The following is a 14309-nucleotide window of genomic DNA, read 5'->3' on the forward strand; positions in this document are numbered from 1 at the left end:
TGACCATTTTAATTGCCTTGCTTGTAATTGGTCTTTTCAGATTTTTTTATTTCCTTTTGATTCAATTATTGGGAGGTAGTATGATTCTAAATATTCATCCATTGATTCTAATTTAGTCAGATCTCCTTTTTCTAACTAAATATGCCAAGGGCTAGAATGAAACTAGACTGAAGCCCAAAGCAATGGCAAGAACATGTTCTGAAATGACATCAAGCCTGGCATCTTGTATACAAAAAAAGTAAAGAAAAAATAGAACAAAAGCATCCCAGTTTTGGATCTCTTTTCCTAAGTAAGCGTCTCCAAGTTTTCTTCCCATCTAAAGTTAGTCTTTTTCTCTTAATCTCTAGTCTTTTCATAGCCCTGTTCCCACTTGAATCCACTTCTCATAAAGTCTACCCCTGTAGATCTACTCTGGTCACAAATAGCTCATGCTCAAATATTTTCTACTGGATTTTTCAGCTTAGCATTTATTGGATTCAGGAAATGAAATATCATGATATACTTCTGTGGAATTTTATCTTGACATAAATTCAGATAGAGGAGACTGTACCTTTCTTGGTCAAAACAAGCGGTGGTTACTATAGTGAACAAAAGTGCAGGTTGACCCTGGAATGACGCATATTGAAATATTTATTTTGGGCTCGCTTCTCCCATTTATTCCTTTGGCTTACCGACTTTACTTATCATTGAAGTGTAGGATGTTTCCATGAATGGTGTGAATTTACCACTCCCCTCCCCCTGCCAGCATTAACAGATGGTGAGAGGAAGGTGGAAATTGAAATTTTCCAGATCATGTTTAGAGATGTGCAGAGAAAGGGCATTTTGTACAATATTTGTCAATTCTTCTCTTTGTGACATTTTTTCACTTTAAATAGCCTGCAGCCTATAGTAACCACTCCACACCAAGAGGACCAAGAGGATTCTGTGGCACCTTCAAGTTTGAGAGCCATTGTTACAATTTATGGATGATTTGGAGTGAAGGAAAAAATTATATTAAAAACTATTTTATTTTTGGTTTTTGGGCCACACCAAAAATAAAATAGACGTAGTTCTCGTGGCTGGCTCTTGGCTCGGCTCTCAGGAATCATTGCTTATGGCCTTGGGGGACCATTTGGGATGCTGAGGATCTAACCAGGGTCAGCCATGTGCAAGGCAAGCACCCCACCCACTCTACTATACCACTCTGGCCCCAGCATTCCTTAACTTTTGAACCTCTAAACTTGATTTTCCTGAAGAGTTTTACTTGTTACATAGGCAGTATGTATCACATAGTCTAGAATTTGAGTATATTCCAACTTATAGTATTCTGTTTTATGTGTATGTTTTGTTTCCTCATGTAAATCATAAATTAGATAAGACCTCTTGTTTTTATGTTTCTTTAGCACAGAGAATGTTTTGAAAGGAGGTGATATTTAAGCCTCCTCTTGAAGAGTAAGAAGTTGCTCGTATTTTGAGAGCATAAAATGTAAGGGCTTTGGAGTGTGCAGTGTATGGAGAAGAATATATGGGTCCAAGATTGCTAGGGTAAGGGAGGAAGTGACCAGAGACAGGGCTGTCTGGTAGATACATATCTTTGCTTTAATTTAAAAAAGTCAAAGACTTAAGTTATATTGTGAAAATGTAGGGTATCTAAGGAGAATATAAAACTAGAAATTATCAGAAAATGAAGATAATATTATAAATCATTGTTGACATGATGAAAAATACTGGAGGCAGGGTTGTGTCTGTTGGAGATGGTGAGAACATAGTCATAGATTAGTAGCTAGGAGGTTACTGGATTCAAAATTAACAAGAGACACAGAAACCATTCTTTTTTAAAAATTCACTTTGTATTTATTGATGACAATTCTGTTTTTCCGAGCAAATCCAGACAAGAAATTATGAGTGGAGTCCAAGGTTTGAATAGCTATAATAGAAGCAGGAGACTGATAATTCTGTTTCTCATCAGCTTTGGGAGTAGAGCTGAGACTGAACGCGAGAAATTGCTGTGGCCCAGGTTTGCAGCATCATGATACACAGCAATGTCCATGTGGAAATGACATAACTATGGCATCCTTAGTTTTCCACTATCCAGAAAAGCAGGATCACAGAGCAGAGCACTAAGGGTGATAAAAAGAATATATGGAATGTTGTGTGTCATAGGGAAAGGAAATGTTCGGTGTCCTAGGGAAAGGAAGCCTATCAGAGACTGATAGAACCAGAGGAAAGGGAAGAGTGGAGGAACCACAGAAAGAAAAACAAATATCACAAAAACTTGCAGAGAGCTATGGACTTGCATACAAATGATAGTTATTCAATTAATAGATATTGATCTTCTGCTTATTTCAACAAGTGGAATTTGTATCTATAATTAAATGGATAGGAATTCATACGTATTGATTAGATTTTACTTCATTCCCAAATGTCTAAAGACTGTATTGATTTCTGTCTTACAGACTAACATCTGTACTTGTCAAAACAAAATTACTTTAGAGGCCAGAGAGATCTTATTGGGATTTCAGTGCATGCCTTGCATGTGATCAGTCCCAGTTCAGTCCCCAGTTCAGGTAATCCCTAGCACACGGGGCTAAACAAGTTCCCGCATTTGCAGGCCTCATGTTGAACCATGGCCCTGTTGGATAAGAATCTGCAGAAGGGAGCCTGAATCTCCTGAGCATCTCTTGGAAGACCTTGCGTGCCCCCCCAAACTCCCCAACAAAATGACTTTAATCCAAGGAAAGTGAATGTGAATGTCATTATGAGAATGCTCTCTCTCTCCTTCTCTCTTTCTCTCTCTGTCTCCCCACTCCCTCCTCTCCCATGAAAAAGGTGTTTTCAGAAAGTTAAGTGGAGAAGTGGGTTTTTGCTGTTTAAGTTTTAAGATTGAGTGTAGAAATCTACATGGAAATAGAACTCATTCAATAGTTTTAAAAGACAGGTTAAAGGGAGTCTAAAGCTGGATATTTGAAGAGGAAGAGTTAGGTACATTAAGATTATGTTAAAAAATTAAGTACATTAAGATTATGTGGAAATGGAAGCAGAAGAAGGGAGCAGTGTTGTAGAAATAACAATCCAATTCTCATCCACAGCAGCCAAGTCAGGGGCCAGAGAAGACCCAATGGTACCCATAAAAAAGACTCTTGGACTCTGAAGGGGCTGCAGAGGAGACCACCTTCTCTCACCTGCTGAGTGCTGGCTGACCACCTCCCTCTAATGCACACAGGCAATTCTGATGATAATTTTTGAAAGAGTGAATGTAACATCCGAATGAATGTGCATAATCTGTTACAGTCAATACACATTTAAACTGATTTAAAGTCATTCTAGGGTATCTGAGATAATTCTGCTGGGGATGCACCCAAGGTGTATTCAGCCCTTGAAAAAAGTGCCAGGAGAGTTCCTTTGCTTGAATAAACAACTTTGTGGGCCCCCCATAGTTCTGTAATGATGACAATCTACAAAGTCTCAGCTGCTGTGGGCGAATTTATTGTCTCCACTCCACTCCCACCCTTCATCCCCACCGCACCCCTGGTCTGTCTGGAGTCTGAGTCTACATTTGCCTCTGTCACACATTTTGTTCCCTTCTTCACATCTATACTCTTTCTCTAAGATCTGTCTCTGTTGCCACCCGGCTTCGGAGTGCAGTGATTCTAACTTCCCATGATGCCAACCCTGGTCTTTCCTCTAGTGACCTTTCAGATCTGATGACAGGGGAAAGTGACCCTCAGAATATTTTAGTTTATATTTCTGGTAGCCATAGATAAGCCTCTGCTTGGTCATTCCTGAGTTAGGTCTTCAAACCCATTTTAATGAGTTCGAGAGTGTAGTGACTGTCGACTTTATCACCGGCTGTCATTAGCAGATGCTGTAGTGTTATCACAAAAGAGAATTTGCTCCTGAGCTCATGAATTCTTGAAGTACTGTACGAAAGATTTGCATACAAATCTCCAGATACTTATTAAATTGGTTTATTGTACAGTTTAAGTATGAGGCATTCTAGGTCTCCCTGATGTCTTGGTCTCTTTTTTTACCTGTACATCACTCATCTGGTACTTTAGTGCTGTGGTCCTTTCCCTGTGCCAGCTCTGCGCCATCGACATTTCTCCAGTGTACTATGATCTTGCACCTGGTCTTGTCCCTACTTTGTTCTATCTAGTTTATACTTTCATGGTCTAAAATCTGTAGCTGGAACCCTGTGGCCTTTCTGGGACTTGCCACGTGTAGTCTGTCACTGGGCTCCTGAGGCCCCTGGCTGAGCACTCTCTGTCCCTTTGCCTATCCTTGCTCTCTGGCTATGATCACATGCCCATGGGTGAGAACCCTAAAGTCTACTATGTAAGTATGGAGTCAAAGAGTGAGTTGCCTAACTGGTGGTTTTCTTTTATAACTTATTACTTCCCATCCCAGATATCGCATTATGTACTTTGATTGGAAACATATTGGTGAAATTTAAAATGACCATTAAATTTCTAGATTACCTGGTTTCCCTTCCTTTCACTCTCATGAAACAGTGGGGGTAAGGAAAACTTTCTCAGATGTCAGTTGAAAATCTACCAGAAAAGGAGCCATAATAGGTAGTTTGGGGTCTACATATTACTACCTATGTAGTAACATAGATTTGTATAGTAACTTTTACAGAAAGCAATATGTAAATGGGGAAAATTTATGAAAGAAAAATTTTGATTCAGAGTATCTATATCTATTATCTATCTATATATGTATATATATCATATGTGTGTAAATACATAGCCCTTTGTGTGCCAGATTTCTAGAATGTACTATATAATTCTCAAGACTATTCAGCTAAATATGAGAACTATAAGCCAAGACAACTCAGTTTTCATCAGAGGTTATCTCCACTCTTCAAGGTTGTTGTGGCATTTTTCTTATACCTGTTTGCATTTTTCCATCTTTCATCTTGAGTATTTTTATCTTTTAAGACATTTTTATTCTATCATTGTTTGTTTCATTTTGTTTTTCTGTTTCTCTTAGTAATGGCTTATGTGTTTTTTTCATCTTTTCTTAACTGAGACAATAATGGCTTCTGGAAACTTCTGCACACATCTAGTCTATCTCACAAAATAGATGTGCCCCTGTATTCAGTGTCTTCTGAACAACTATTGGCCATGACTCATTGAGATGACCACATTTTCTTATAGAGTCCCAGGGGTAGATATCTACCTGAAGCTTTAGCTCAGATAATGGGATTTTCTCCTAGAAATCCAAATAATTCCAGGACACATCTCCAAGGTCACATTTTTATAACATACTGCTTCTCTCTGAAGTCATGTGATATTTTGCAATAAGCATATACCAATATTAATGATTGCCATTTGTCAAGGACTACCACTCTTAACCTTTTTAATTCTAAAAACCATAATTAAGCTTTTCTGAATTAACTTTTCTAATGTAAACAAATATGATTGTAACTATACTATCTACAGTGACCAAGTTGTAGGAGGTTGAGGTTGTTTTGTCATATTTGTGTAATACCATATCTTTTGAAAAGGAAATGTTCCAATAGTAGTTTATTTGTAGAAATAGACTAAACAAAAAGGTGTTCACAAATAAAATCAATCTACAGATGATAGATAATAATTAATGTTAATGAAAAATCAAAACACATTCTATGACAAAGATGACTAAATGTTGTACTTTGAATAACATTATTATTTATTTCAAACTATGCTTATTCAAAGGTAATATTGTACTTGTGTATTTTTAAGAATGTAAAATAATGAAAGGTTTCAAGCAGAGAAGCCTGAAAAAGTAAAAGTAAATGACATTCAAATTTAGAAAGCCAGAAAAAAATCTGGTCTTTCAGCAACCTCAACCACATACTCACCTCTCCTGTTAAAAACTTTTACTTTTAAACAAAATGGGAGACTTACACCCAAGAATAGTAGAGATGAATACCAGGATGATTGCTCCACGGCTTGTAAGCCAGCTCATATGCAGGGGGAAATGGCAGCTCAGATAGAGAAGGGAACACCAAGTATTGTGTGCTTGGAGGGCCTGCTCAAGATGGGAGATGCATGCTGAAAGTAGACTACAGGCCAAATAATGGCAATTCAATATCTCTAAAGGAGATATCCAAAAGGAGAGAAAGCAAAAGGGAACCCCCTGCTACAGAGGCAGGGGGGATGGGGTGGGAGTGGTGGGAGGGATACCGGGATCATTGGTGGTGACGAATGGGCACTGGTGAAGGGATAGGTACTAGATCATTGTATGACTGAAATGTGAGCACGAAAGTCTGTAAGTCTATAATTGTACCCCATTCATTTAAAACATAATAAATTTTATAATTTAAATTATTTAATTTTTATTATTTAAAAAATAATTTTTAAAAAAATAACTTTTACTTTTATACTGGATAAGAGAATGGTTCTTATTAACATGCTACAAAAGTATTTTAGAAGTGTATTAAAATAAATAATTTGCTTTTTTTTGGCTTTTCGGGTCATACGGGTGATGGACAGGGGTTACTCCTGGCTCTGCACTCAGGAATTACTCCTGGCAGTGCTGGGGGACCATATGGGAAGCTGGGAGTCAAACCTGGGTTGGCTGTGTGCAAGGCAAACGCCCTACCTGCTGTGTTATCACTCCAGCCTTTAATTTGCTTATTTTTGAAAAACTTGTTTAAATTTTGAGTCTGTTCCACCTTCATATAGCTCTTTATTCTCCAAAGAATTGGGGTTTATTGGTGTAGAGAGAAAATATTGATAATATAATCTGCATCCATCTTGTACAGAATTCCGGTCTGTCCAGGAAAATTACCATATGTGTTTGAAGTGTGATGAAAAGACAGGGAACAAAGCACTCAGAAGTGGGAGGCAGTATCACTGTGACTGACAGGGAACTGTCTTCAGAGATCGAAAGGGCTACTTCTCCCTTTCAGTCTTCCCCCATGAACTGCCCAAAGAAGAAATAACTGCTTCCTATTTATCTTCTCCCACTTTCCACCATAAAATTGTTGTTTCACTACAATCAAAGAATCTTTACAAGTGTGACTTGTAATTCCTGCTTTAAATCATTCTTGTGCAACTGTACCACCTGCCAAATTACCTATGAACACAGGTAATTTATAAAGGCTCTGCAGGATTTAGCCCCAATTATCCACCTTTGTTAAGAATAGGTGCCTCAGAAGTGTCAGAAGAAAAGGTAACTCTTGTGATGTAAACAAAGATGAAAACCTATTTTCCCCCACATATGTAATATGTAAAGGTACAGGTGCGAGATCGATCTGGCACTTCACTGTGTCCAGGTCCTTTATCTTATCTTTCCTCATCCCAAACTAACTTCTGCTACAGGTATAAGATTTCTTCTCTCAGCAAGTACTTGCATTTGCATTTTAGCTAGAATAAGGGGAGAAAAGGTAGTACCCTTCAAGTTAGAGGTATTTTCCTCTAAAGTTGCACCTGCCATTTCCAATTTTATTTCTTAGCCAGAATCAATCACCTATGTATATCTAGGGACACTGGAAGCATAATAATTACTCTGGGATTACTTTATACTCTTTAATTTAGATTTTTTTTCCTCTTTGGATGTTATAACCTGACATTGGCAGGTCATAGGCAGATGAAGGGAAGCCAAAAAGGAGATTTGACCCTGAAAATATTTTATGGAATTTTCCTCTTCCTGTTGTCTTCCAAATAAATTCCCTGTTCTCCTGGGCAGAATTCTCCATGTTTTTCTCTCTAAAAGACATTATGACTACCTGGCTGTCAATCCTTACTAATTGAAAGAATGAAGGGGTCTTCAATCTGGGAATATCTCACTACATGTAAAGAAAACTCCAGAACAGCTCTTCTAAAATACATGCATGGGAATTGGAAGGAAATAAACTCTTGCCAGCTCTCCAAGACCATCTTCCCTGTCAGAATCTTCTCATTTGTGACTTGTTTGGTTTGTTCTTTCGGTCTACCTGCAGGTAGCTTATAGAGCTGAATAATCTTTGTTTTAGTCATCATCTGTATAACAATGCTTCTGCTCCAGGTGTGGGAACTCTGTAAAATCTGCATCCACCACACACTCAGAACTTCCTTTATTGTTGATAGTCAACACATTTTCCAGGCCAAAAATCAAGACAGAGAGCCTGATGGTAAAGTTGAATTTAAGAAGACTGCAAAATAGACTTTTGAACTTCCAGTGAACAGCAAAAATAATAGATGATCACAGTAGGCAGAAACACTTCTATTGACCCAAATGCCCCAGCTTTGCCAAAAGAGAAAGAGTAAGGGGCTATTTTTCTTTTTTTCAGAAACCATTTGCAATTGGGGCCAGAGCGATAGTACAGCGAGTAGGGTATTTGCCTTGCATGCGGAAGTCCCTGGTCTGATATCTGGCACCCCATATGGACCATCAAGCCCACCAGGAGTGAGCACAGAGCTAGGTGTAAGCTCTGAGCACCACTGGGTGTACACTTTCACAAACACACACCCCAAAATAAAAAGGAAGAAAAAAAAAGATAACTTATAGTCACTTAAAATGTAATCCAGAGGCTAGAAGCTTACTTCCCCAAGAATGGAGAAGATGAGAGTGGTGATTTATCTTTCTTCATGACTAAATCATATGTCTCTGAACATACAAGGTGTTCTTCACCAGTTAGGATGTGCTTCCTGCATTTGGTTGTTTACAAGTGTGCAAGCTCCAAGCCCTCAGTGTGCATTCTCCCAAGCATTCCCACAAGCTGGAGCAAGTGATGTCCATGAATGTCACGTATCTACATTCATTGGAAGAGTAGCACTGTAGCACTGTCGTCCCGTTGTTCATCAATTTTCTCGAACAGGCACCAGTAACGTCTCCATTGTGAGACTTGTTGTTACTGTTTTTGGCATATCGAATATGCCAAGAGTAGCTTGCCAAGCTCTGCTGTGCGGGCGGGATACTCTCGGTGGCTTGCCGGGCTCTCTGAGAGGGACAAGAGGAATCGGACCCAGGTCGGCCACGTACAAGGCAAATGCCCTACTCACTGTGCTATTGCTCCAGTCCTTATAGAAAAGAAATAAGGGGTGGGGTGGGGAGGACATTTCTCAGAAAGCAAAGCTAAGAGTAGGGAAGGGGAGCCAAAAATTGGGAGAATGAAGAACAGGAACTCCATGATAGTTGCCCCAGCATTTGTGTAGCCATTGTAGGTTTTAGATCTTCTGCTTCTATAGTCATAGATCACTGGAGAGTTGTTTTATTTTATAAGGTGAATAATCTATTTTCCTTTTTATATAAAAGAGTAGAACATAGTAAAAGATCTTCTATACAAAGAGTTAGAACACTAAGTCCTTTAATTTAGCCTTGACCAAAAAGTTAGATTGACTATCTAGAAATGTTTGTGATTATTTAATGCCATTTTTTCATGAATTTATTTACCTTCATCATTGAGAAAGATCAAAAGCTCAACATTCTTTAAAAATTATGTGAAAGGAAAGTTAACTTTTTCTGTGTGGTTCAGTTTATTACTGTCTAAAATATATAAGTATGTATTATTATTCTAAACATAGCCCACTTATATTTTAGTAAAAAAAAATCTTACTTGAACATTAAATTTGCAAAAACTAACATTGGTAGCTTCATTTAATTCATCACTGATGGCTTTTATTTTTCTTATTTTCATTTTTTATTGAATCACTGTGAGGTACACTTACAAAGCTTTCATGTCTCAGTTTCAGTCAAACAATAATCAAACACCTATCCTTCCACCTGTGCACATTTTCCACCACCAATGTCCCCAGTATCCTGACAAACCCCCCTCAGTCCCACCTCTCCCCCTGCCTCTATAGCAGTTTCCCTCTTACTTTCTCTTTCTCTTTCTAATAATGGGCATTATGGTTTGTAATACAGATAGTGAGATGTCATCATGTTTGGTCCTTTATCTACTTTCAGCACACATCTCCCATCCTGAGAGATCCCTCCAACCATCATTGACTTAGTGATCCCTTCTCTATCCCAGCTGCCTTCTCCCTCAGCTCATAAGGCAGGCTTCCAGCCGTGGAGCAATCTTCCTGGCTCTTCTCTCTACTGTCCTTGGGTGTTAGTCTCATATGATATTTTATATTCCACAAATGAGTGCAGTCATCCTATGTCTGTCTCTCTCTTTCTGACTCATTTCACTTATCATGATACTCTCCATGACCACTGATGGCTTTTAAAAGGCTCTTCATTTGCTCTGCTTGTCCTCAGGTAATATTGTCGTACATGAAAGGCTATTTACATAATAAAGATACTAAATATTGAATAAATTATTTAGATAACCTAGTACATTTTGGAGTATAATTCATGTGCTTAGCTCTTATCAGTTTATTTAGCAGAATATTTTTCCAAGAACCTTCAGCCTCAAAAGGAATGTTTGAAGCATTTGCTTCATTTTACTTTACATATTTTGGTCTTTCTATGGGTATAATCATGAAACTCTTTATGTGACTATAAATTTACTGGACTGTCTTTAGCCTCATCTGTTTCATAGAGACTCTTACAAGCAATAATTCTTTGCATTTAAGTTAGTTTGTGGAACAGTTTGGCCACAAACATGTGTTAATCCTCTTTGCTACAATTAGCCTTAGGACCAGAAATTCATACAACATCTCAAGGTAGATTTGTGCTAAATTTTTCTCTTCTTTTGCCAACTCTCATTTTATCGCTATAAAAAATGTTTCATGAGAAAGCATGTGAGAAAATATGAAACTCTATCTCCTACAGTTACAAGGTTACTGCCTCTTAATATTTTTGCACTCACATTGGCCAAGTGTTTACTATTGACTATTGACCTAACCACTTTGGTGTTAGATAAAAGGAGAGGTATGATAGTGATGAGACACAGGCTGAAGCTCAGGGAAATCAAAATCAAACTATCCCATAAAAACTGACCATGTGAAGATGCTGGGGAGACACAGAGGGCAAAAGAGCTGATACCTATATGCAAGGGATCAGCAAGTGCTGCCCAGAGAACAACCCCTCAACTGTGCCAGCTTTGGGATGAACACACAGTTAAGCCAACCAGCGCAGTAAGAAAGGCATGCATTTGTGTAGCCATTGATGAAGAAGTCTAACCATCTCGTAGGTGGGCGGACAGGAGTCCTTTTGATGTCCTGTGGAATCCACTCGGTAACAGCTCTAGTCCAGCGGTCGACTCCAATTCATTTCTCAAATAATAAAAAATATTCCCCCAAAGTTCAAACCAGCTCACACTGTTCTATGTTTCTTTGCCAGGCTGACTGGTTTTTAGTCCTACTGCCTCCCTGTCTCAGATCTGATGTCAGGGTGTTAGCCCTACAGAGGTGGTGGTTTCACATCAATGTAGTAGGGTGGCCTGGTCCATGGCTGGAAGCTGGCCACAAGTGGAGGGCTGGGGGAGGGCAGATAGGACAGGGAAGGGACCACTGTGACAATGATAGCTGGAAATGATCACTCTGGGCAAGAAGTGAGTATTCAAAATCCCTCAAAAAAGGATATATATATATATATTTATATATATATGTATATATGTATATGGGCTGGAGTGATAGCACAGCGGGTAGGGCGTTCGCCTTGCATGTGGCCAACCTGGATTTGATTCCTCTACCCCTCTCCAAGAGCCCGGCAAGCTACCGAGAGTATCCCGCCCGCACAGCAGAGATTGGCAAGATACCCATGGCATATTCAATATGCCAAAAACAGTAACAAATCTCACAATGGAGACGTTACTGGTGCCCACTCAAGCAAATTGATGAGCAACGGGATGACAGTGACAGTGACAGTGAGATATATATATATATATAGTCATATATATGCATATATATATATGAAATAACCTCTCAGGACCTGTATTGCAAACACAATGCCTAGAAGGAGAGAGAGACAGAGAGAGAGAGAGAGACAGAGAGAGAGAGAGAGAGAGACAGAGAGAAGAAGAAGAAAAAGAAGATGAAGAAAAGTGCCTGCCATAGAGACATGCTGAGGGCCGGGGAGGCGGGGCAGGGTGGTAGGAGGGAAACTGGAGACATTGGTGGTAGGAAATGTACCCTGTTGAAGAGAGGGGTATTGGAACATCCAATGACTGAAACCCAATCAAGAACAACTTTGTGATTATGTAGCTCATGGTGATTCAATGAAAAAATAAAATTAAAAAAGAACCAGGATGGGTATTTCTTACCAGTCAAGGAACAGGGCGGCAAGAGCACACTTAAAGGGGCGGCTGTGTTTACCTGGCCAGGCTAACCAAGGTTCCCCCTCTTGCTCTCCCCTATCCCAGGTCTTCGCGGGACACTGGTCTGGAACCTAACCACGGGGTGTACATGACCCCTGCGGCTGCACCCCATCAGCAATGAAAGGCTTATCGGGAAGCCGTAGGCATCACCACGGAGTCACCTGCGATTCGGCCTGTGACTCGCTGTCTCACCACTCGGACCCGAAGCCATACCTGCTGAGCCCAGTAGAGCACCACCCTGCCGACCACCCCTATTACACGCAGCGCAACTCCTTCCAGGCTGAGTGCGTGGGCCCCTTCAGCGACCCGCTGGCCAGCAGCACCTTCCCGCGCAGGCACTACGCCTCGCAGCAGGAGCTGAAGGACGAGTGTGCCTTGGTGCCCCGCACCCTGGCCACCAAGCCCAATCGCCTCCCCACCAACCTCCTGGACCAGTTTGAGAGGCAGCTGCCGCTCGGCCGCGATGGCTACCACACGCTGCAGTACAAGCGCACGGCCCTGGAGCAGCGCAGCGACAGCCCCGGCCGCATCCGCCACCTGGTCCACTCGGTGCAGAAGCTCTTCACCAAGTCGCACTCCCTGGAGGGGCCGTCCAAGGGCAGCATCAATGGCGGCAAAGGCAGCCCTGATGAGACGCAGACGGTGCGCTACGGCAAGCGCAGCAAGAGCAAGGAGCGGCGCGCGGAGCCCAAGGCCCGGCCCAACACCTCCCCGGGCTGGTGGAGCTCCGACGACAACCTGGACAGCGACATGTGCATCTACCACGCCCCGTCGGGCGTGATGACCATGGGCAGGTGCCCCGATCGCTCGGCGTCGCAGTACTTTATGGAGGCCTACAACACCATCAGCGAGCAGGCCGTGAAAGCCTCCCGGAGCAGCAACGACGTCAAGTGCTCCACGTGCGCCAACCTGCCCGTCAGCCTGGACGCGCCGCTCCTGAAGAAGAGCGCCTGGTCCTCCACCCTGACCGTGAGCCGCGCCCGCGAGGTGTACCAGAAAGCCTCAGTGAACGTCGAGCAGGCCAAGGTGAAGTCGGAATCCTGCCAGCAAGAACGCTCCTGCCAGTATCTCCAGGTACCACTAACGATGCGCGGTAGAGGCTCAGAAACCGTCACAGAACTGTGTGGGTTTCTTGGTTTGGTTTGGTGAAGTTGTATTTGTTTTTCTTCTGGTCACGGTCTGGTTCTAATATGAATAATCCAATACCAGATTATCCCGACAGGGAATACCTTCTCTCAACCCCATCTCATTGTCGTAAGAGATATTCCAGTGTGCTGAAAAGCACACGAGAGATAATCAAGTGCGTTGAAAAGCACGCCTACCTGCAGGCAAGACGTTATTAATGTTTGGTGCTCGGCTTTTGTCGGAGGGATCATGGAACAGAGAGGCAACAAAGGAGGAATCTACCAAGACTCCTAACTCTCTATTTTTAAATCAAAAGGGAAATTTAAAATAAAGCCACCTTTTTATATATAAGTCCACGTGATCTTTTAAATTTTAGAAAGGGTTTAATTAGGGTTAGGTTTTTTTGAGGTTTTTTTTTTAATTGTAAAAATCAAAGAGATGCTATTAGCTAGGAATATTGACGGAAATTTTCACCATTACAATTGTCACCATTGCTAGAATCACCTCCTCTCACTATACTGCTAGCCAAGCCCTGGCCCCTGAGAACACGTAGCTCCGAGGAGGTGGAGCGGGATCCAAGTTTGGGACCTGACATGCACAGCTGCAGAGACCTAGGAAACAGGGAAGAGGAGGTGAAGAAGAGGGAAGCATCTGCACAATAAATTACAATTAGTGTCATGGTATAAATCCCACACATGTCCAGAACCAAGGCAGGCTGCGCTTCCCCTCCCACGGTCTCCTCTGTTTTCCCTTACTGCCCTCCAATTTACTGAAACTAAGTTTCACCTGCACAAAAATATCAAGTATTCCACCTGTGCTGACCTGTTTGCTCTCCCCACAACCCCCCGTCTCTCACAGGCCATCGTTTTCCTTTTTAGAGTGTCCTTTCTCTCTGTTTTTCTCTCCTATCCCCATCTTTTAAAAATAATTAAAATAGAGATGCTGGAAATATAGTAGAGGTGGCAGGATGCTTTCCTTACACACGTGTCCTGGCTTTGATCCTGGAACCCCAGCTTGTCCTCTGAGCCCT

The 14309-nt window shown here is 41.3% G+C and overlaps 1 protein-coding gene across 6 annotated transcripts in view; it reads left to right on the forward strand.

Moving 5' to 3' along the window:
- The window catches only part of DLGAP1 (DLG associated protein 1), a 938748-nt gene that overhangs the window by 537153 nt on the left and 387286 nt on the right, over positions 1-14309 (forward strand). For all 6 annotated transcript variants that reach the window (XM_055129437.1, XM_004605986.2, XM_055129438.1 and 3 more), the window contains exon 5: positions 12200-13228. In XM_055129437.1, coding sequence (XP_054985412.1) covers positions 12272-13228 — 957 coding nt within the window. In that variant the 5' untranslated portion in view covers positions 12200-12271. The remainder of the gene's footprint in view (positions 1-12199; positions 13229-14309) is intronic.

The sequence above is a fragment of the Sorex araneus genome, chromosome 2, assembly GCF_027595985.1.
Source record: "Sorex araneus isolate mSorAra2 chromosome 2, mSorAra2.pri, whole genome shotgun sequence".
Lineage (NCBI taxonomy): Eukaryota > Metazoa > Chordata > Mammalia > Eulipotyphla > Soricidae > Sorex > Sorex araneus.